Raw genomic sequence first — 7,500 nt, forward strand, 5'->3', positions numbered from 1 at the left:
CATGAAGAACAGACAGAAACCTGGATCAGAACCAGACTCATGAAGAATAGTTAATTATTTTGAACTTGTGTCTCGTGTCCCTCAGGTCCCTGAGTTGGACACGTCTCATGAAATCCAGTCCTTCAGACTGCAGAACCTGCGACCAGACACGGTTTACGTGTCTCAGGTGAGCTGTAAGAACTCCCAGCAGGGATACGGATACTGGAGCGAGTGGAGCAACAACGCCACCAAGAGGACGGCAGAAGACGGTGAGATCATACCTGGTGTTCAGGAAGCCCTCATATTCTGAACCCAGACCCAGTCTGACTCAGACCCTGGTCTCAGAGACTAAAACCCGCCACACTGTGACTACAGGTTGATGAATCACAGGTGATCAGAACCTGCTGATCTCCGTAGTGTAACTACAGCTGATCTTACCTTCGCTCTCTCACAGCACCGAAAGGGAAACCTGCTCTGTGGGGAATCATCTCTGAGACCGAAAACCCGGGAGCACGACGAGTTCAGGTCCTGTGTAAGGTAACAACACACCTGTAACACGCATCTGATTCACCTGTGAACACATCGGATTCTCCTGTCCTCTATTCCCGAGTTTTGTCTGACAGGTAACAGGTGTGTTCCTGAGTTTTGTCTGACAGGTAACAGGTGTGTTCCTGAGTTTTGTCTGACAGGTAACAGGTGTGTTCCTGAGTTTTGTCTGACAGGTAACAGGTGTGTTCCTGAGTTTTGTCTGACAGGTAACAGGTGTGTTCCTGAGTTTTGTCTGACAGGTAACAGGTGTGTTCCTGAGTTTTGTCTGACAGGTAACAGGTGTGTTCCTGAGTTTTGTCTGACAGGTAACAGGTATGTTCCTGAGTTTTGTCTGACAGGTAACAGGTGTGTTCCTGAGTTTTGTCTGACAGGTAACAGGTGTGTTCCTGAGTTTTGTCTGACAGGTAACAGGTGTGTTTTTGTGTCTTTATAGGAGCCTGTGTCCTCTAACGGAAGGATCATCAGGTATGACATGAAGATCTACGATCACAGATTGAAGAATGGGAGCAGACAGGTGGAGAGTTTGTCCTTTAATACGTCAGAGACCGGCAGCAGGTCCTCACACCAAGAAATTACAGTCCTCAATCAGGTCCTCGTACCAGACGGAGCAAACATCAGAGTGTCTGTCTCTGCAGTGAACTCTGCTGGGAGGTCTGCTGAGGTGTCTTTAGGCATCCCTGAAAGAGGAAGAGGTGAGTGCTCTTCATCACAGCAAACCAGAGACACACCTCACAGCGCCTTTCAGTTATATTGATTGTGTGTGTGTCTGAGTGACAGAGCGCCCCCCGGTGGAGGAGCTGAGGGTTTGGGCCCATGAAGGTCAGCTGATGGCGGAATGGAGGCCCCCCAATAGCTCCCAGGTGTCGGAGTTTGTGGTGGAGTGGGTGAGGGGGGGTGAGACAGACTGGCAGAGTGAGAGCAAGAGGACCACACACACACAAATCAGAGGTATTTAAATAAATTATAATTATGTGTTTAATGATAACACACCTGCTAACACACCTGCTAACACACCTGCTAACACACCAGCTAACACACCAGCTAACACACCTGCTAACACACCAGCTAACACACCTGCTAACACACCTGCTAACACACCAGCTAACACACCAGCTAACACACCAGCTAAGACACCAGCTAACACACCTGATAACACACCAGCTAACACACCTGATAACACACCAGCTAACACACAGCTAACACACCAGCTAACACACCTGATAACACACCAGCTAACACACCAGCTAACACACCAGCTAACACACCTGATAACACACCTGCTAACACACCAGCTAACACACCTGCTAACACACCAGCTAACACACCAGCTAACACACCTGCTAACACACCAGCTAACACACCTGCTAACACACCTGCTAACACACCAGCTAACACACCTGCTAACACACCAGCTAACACACCAGCTAACACACCAGCTAACACACCTGATAACACACCAGCTAACACACCTGATAACACACCAGCTAACACACAGCTAACACACCAGCTAACACACCTGATAACACACCTGCTAACACACCAGCTAACACACCTGATAACACACCTGATAACACACCAGCTAACACACATAACACACAGCTAACACACCTGATAACACACCAGCTAACACATCAGCTAACACACCAGCTAACACACCTGATAACACACCTGCTAACACACCTGATAACACACCAGCTAACACACCAGCTAACACACCAGCTAACACACCTGATAACACACCAGCTAACACACCTGCTAACACACCTGCTAACACACCAGCTAACACACCTGATAACACACAGCTAACACACCTGATAACACACCTGCTAACACACCTGATAACACACCTGATAACACACCAGCTAACACACAGCTAACACACCTGATAACACACCAGCTAACACACCTGATAACACACAGCTAACACACCTGATAACACACAGCTAACACACCTGATAACACACAGCTAACACACTTGATAACACACAGCTAACACACCTGATAACACACCTGCTAACACACCTGATAACACACCTGCTAACACACCAGCTAACACACCTGATAACACACCAGCTAACACACAGCTAACACACCTGATAACACACCTGATAACACACCTGATAACACACCTGCTAACACACCTGCTAACACACAGCTAACACACAGCTAACACACCTGCTAACACACAGCTAACACACCAGCTAACACACCAGCTAACACACCTGATAACACACAGCTAACACACCAGCTAACACACCAGCTAACACACCTGCTAACACACAGCTAACACACCAGCTAACACACCTGATAACACACCAGCTAACACACCTGATAACACACCAGCTAACACACCTGCTAACACACCTGATAACACACCAGCTAACACACCAGCTAACACACCTGATAAGATAGATAGATAGATAGATAGATAGATAGATAGATAGATAGATAGATACTTTATTGATCCCGAGGGAAATTCAAGCATTTGATAACACACCTGATAACACACAGCTAACACACCTGATAACACACACCTGATAACACACCTGATAACACACACCTGATAACACACCTGATAACACACCTGATAACACACAGCTAACACACCTGATAACACACCTGCTAACACACCTGATAACACACAGCTAACACACCAGCTAACACACCTGATAACACACCTGATAACACACAGCTAACACACCTGATAACACACCTGCTAACACACCTGATAACACACAGCTAACACACCAGCTAACACACCTGATAACACACCTGATAACACACCTGATAACACACCTGATAACACACAGCTAACACACCAGCTAACACACCTGTCCGTCAGTCTTTTTAATGCTACGTGTATATTAAGATTATTAAGATTATTAAGATATTTTAGGGGCGGCAGTAGTTCAGTCTGTAGGGACTTGGGTTGGGAACCGGAGGGTCGCCGGTTCAAGTCCCGGCACGGACCAAGTCCGGAAATTGGTCTGGTAGCTGGAGAGGTGCCAGTCCACTTCCTGAGCACTGCCGAGGTGCCCTTGAGCAAGGCACCGAACCCCAACAACCGCTCTGGGGCGCCCTCTGTGGGCAGCCCCCTCACTCTGAGACCTCTCCATTAATGCAGAGTGAAAACCGAATTTCCCCTCGCGGGATTAATAAAGTATATGAGAAAAAAAAAAAAAAAAAAAAGTGAATCATGGTTGTGTGTGTGTGTGTGTGTGTGTGTGTGTGTGCGCGCAGGGAAGCTGCAGCCGTTCGTGTGTTACACTGTGTCCGTGTACGGACTTTATTCCGGCTGGATCGGGAGAGCAGCCAGTGTGGAAGCTTTTTTGGAACAAGGAGGTAAAGCTGCTTTCTGAGTTTAAAGACTTTTAATGATGTGAAAATAGTTGAACACTGAACTGTGTGTGTGTGTGTGTGTGTGTGTCTGTGTGTGTGTGTGTGTGTGTGTGTCTGTGTGTGTGTGTGTGTCTGTGTGTGTGTGTGTGTGTGTGTCTGTGTGTGTGTCTGTGTGTGTGTGTGTGTGTGTGCGCAGCTGATTGCCAGATAAACAATAATTACAGTTCTTCTCTCTCTCTCTCTTTAAGCTCCTGCTGAGGCGCCCTCTGTTAGTCTTCTCGGGGTTCCTGGTCGTAACGAGGCTCACCTGGTCTGGACTGACATACCACCTGAGAGACGACGAGGATTCATTGCCAACTACACCGTCTACTATCGAACGGGGACTGTAGTCAAAGGTACCAGTCTACCTGTCTGACATACCTGTATTCCTGTCTTTGATGTCTAACCTGACAGTACACTTCTTCTCTATCAGCTGTGACAGTTCCTGGTAACTCCTCCTCCTACACGCTGACCTCTCTGTTACCTGACTCCACCTATGACATCTGGATAAACGCTTCCACCATCGCAGGCTCCACCTCTGGATTCATTCATTCCTTCACCACCCAGAAGTACGGTAAGTGATGCTCACCTGTGACTCTCAGCAGGTCATCAAACACCTGTAAATACTCACCTGTGACTCTCAGCAGGTCATCAAACACCTGTAAATACTCACCTGTGACTCTCAGCAGGTCATCAAACACCTGTAAATACTCACCTGTGACTCTTAGCAGAAAAATCTGACCAATCAGGTTTGAGGATGGGCCATAGCATTTAGCTCACTGAAACAGTGAAGGTGTTTACTGTAAAGGGTTAACTCTTACCCTAAAGTCATCAAATATAACTTTAATAATAACTGTTTTAACATGAGCCTGCGGCTCGGGAAGGTTCCTGTGCTCTGGAAGACCTCGTGCCTCACCCCTGTCCCCAAGAAGAAGAACCCCAGTGAACCAGGCGACTTCAGACCAATCGCTCTGACATCCCACGTTATGAAGACCTTCGAACGGCTGCTGCTCCAACACCTCAGACCCCAGGTACAACACGCACAGGATCCCCTGCAGTTTGCATACCAGGCAAAGGTGGGCGTGGACGATGCCATCCTCTATCTTCTACACAGGGCTTACTCTCATCTGGACAAAGGGAGCAGCGTGATGAGAATCATGTTCTTTGATTTCTCAAGCGCTTTCGACACCATCCATCCCCTCCTACTGAGAGACAAGCTGACCGAGATGAGGGTGGACTCGCACCTGGTGAGGTGGATCACGGACTACCTCACAGAGAGACCACAGTATGTCAGACTGAAGGACTGCACATCTGACACTGTGGTCAGCAGCACCGGAGCACCACAGGGGACCATGCTCTCCCCCGTCCTGTTCACCCTGTACACCTCGGACTTCCAGTATAACTCTGAGCTCTGCCACATGCAGAAATACTCGGACGACACTGCGATAGTTGCTTGTGTCAGGGATGGACAGGAGGAGGAGTACAGGAGCCTGATCGAGGACTTTGTGACGTGGTGCAGTGCCAACCATCTGCAGCTAAACACCTCCAAGACCAAGGAGATGGTGGTGGACTTCCGAAGGAACAAACCACATCTAGAACCTGTTTCCATCGGGGGGGTCGACGTGGAGGTGGTCAGGACCTATGGGTACCTGGGGCTGCAGCTGGATGACAAGCTGGACTGGTCGCCTAACATGGACACTACCTGCAGGAAGGGACAGAGTCGTCTGTACTTCCTGAGAAGGCTGGGGTCCTTCAACATCTGCAAAAAGCTGCTGCAGATGTTCTACCAGTCTGTGGTGTCCAGCGTCCTCTTCTACGCCGTGGTGTGCTGGGGAGGAAGCTGCAAGAAGAGGGACGCAGCACGCCTGGACAGACTGGTGAGGAGGGCTGGCTCTGTGGTGGGTACAGAGCTGGACTCACTGGTGACAGTGGTAGAGAGGAGGTCTCTGGACAAAATGCTCTCCATCATGGACAACACACACCACCCTCTGCACAGCACCTTCACCGGCCAGAGGAGCATGTTCAGTGACAGACTGCTGTCACAGTCGTGCTCCACGGACAGACTCAAGAACTCTTTTGTCCCCCTATAGGCCATAAGACTGTACTACACTTCACTGTCATGGCAGGGAAGAAGCACACGGTGATCCCTGGAATCTTTTCTCACTTTTTTCTCACTCCTCATCTGCACTGCTGACCTCAGAGTCAGCCTCCAGTTGGACACTGTAATGCATATTGATAGTCACCTTACTGAGCACTGGTCACTTTAAAGATAATCACCCTAATCATGTCTGGTTTCATCCTACTGTTGTGTTATGCTACATCTGTAATGGTTGACATGATCACCCTAACTAGGTCAAGTTTCACTCTATTGTCTCCAACACTTAATGCTAATCTGCTCCTCAATAGTTGGGTACTTAACGATAATTACCCTAAGCACTCCTGGTTTCACCATATTGTCTAGGTCACTTAATGCAAATCACTGCTCCTTTAAGTTGGTGAGCCATTTTACATCCCTGCATTGACTGTTTAATGACTGTACTCACACCTCTGGCACTACCTCAAACACCTCTGTACATGCACATGGAACTAGTTTCTAGAAGGTCAGCACTTTGTTTCTAAGGCTCTTTAACTGTTTACAGGTCTCTTTTAATCAGCACATGTTTTTCTCTCCTCACAGGTTATGTACATTATGCTATATAAGTTTTAAGTCTAACTGCTAATGCTAATTGCACAGGTTTAACATATAATTATGTTTATTTTAGTCACATAGGGGCTGCTAAATCTGTTTGGGGGATTATTGTATACAGAGGGGGGGGGGGGGACAGCGGGTGTGTATTGTAACTAATGTCTTGTGTCCTGCCTGTCTGTATACTGCTACTGGATGCCTTGAATTTCCCTCGGGATCAATAAAGTATCTATCTATCTATCTATCTATCTTTATACTCTGTGTGTGTGTGTGTGTGTGTGTGTGTGTGTGTGTGTGTGTGTGTGTGTGTGTGTGTGTGTGTGTGTCAGCTCCTGGAGAGATCGAGGGCATTGTCGTTGGAGTCAGTTTTGGCTTCCTGTTTGTCTTCCTGATGACCGTCCTGCTCTGCTTCTACAAGAAAGATGTGTGAGTACACACACACACACACACACACACACACACACACACACACACACACACACACACACACACACACACACACACACACACGTCTTCATCTGTGTTTCTGTGATCAGGATTAAGGAGAATTTCTGGCCTCAAATCCCCGACCCCGGAGAGAGCACCATCGGGACCTGGTCTCCAGATTATCCTCTGAAGGTCAGAAGTCCAGGAAAACCAGTAAAACCAGTAAACCAGTAAACCATTAAACCATTAAACCATTAAACCATTAAACCATGCAAACTTAGGTTAGGTTTAGGCTCCTCCCATGTGGGCGAAGCCAGGAGCGTTTTTATTATTGTGTCTCTCTCATAATGTTTCTGAGAATGATGTTCAGTGCATTTGTAACTAAGCTCCTCCCCTGTAGGCGGAGCTTCCGAGAGAGAGCTGTTTGTCTGGGATTAGCGTGCTGGACGTGGACAGATGCGAGGGGCGGAGCCTTTTTGAAG

The 7,500-nt window shown here is 47.9% G+C and overlaps 1 protein-coding gene across 1 annotated transcript in view; it reads left to right on the forward strand.

Moving 5' to 3' along the window:
* il6st (interleukin 6 cytokine family signal transduce) overlaps positions 1-7,500 on the forward strand; it is a 16,661-nt gene that overhangs the window by 6,553 nt on the left and 2,608 nt on the right. The window contains exons 7-16 of the mRNA XM_079364098.1: positions 86-248; positions 434-516; positions 962-1,220; positions 1,306-1,476; positions 3,769-3,870; positions 4,116-4,262; positions 4,340-4,480; positions 6,922-7,018; positions 7,129-7,210; positions 7,419-7,500. The exon at positions 7,419-7,500 is cut by the window's right edge and continues 474 nt beyond it. Coding sequence (XP_079220224.1) covers positions 86-248; positions 434-516; positions 962-1,220; positions 1,306-1,476; positions 3,769-3,870; positions 4,116-4,262; positions 4,340-4,480; positions 6,922-7,018; positions 7,129-7,210; positions 7,419-7,500 — 1,327 coding nt within the window. The remainder of the gene's footprint in view (positions 1-85; positions 249-433; positions 517-961; positions 1,221-1,305; positions 1,477-3,768; positions 3,871-4,115; positions 4,263-4,339; positions 4,481-6,921; positions 7,019-7,128; positions 7,211-7,418) is intronic.

The sequence above is a fragment of the Symphodus melops genome, assembly GCF_947650265.1.
Source record: "Symphodus melops genome assembly, chromosome: 16".
Taxonomy (NCBI): Eukaryota; Metazoa; Chordata; class Actinopteri; order Labriformes; family Labridae; genus Symphodus; species Symphodus melops.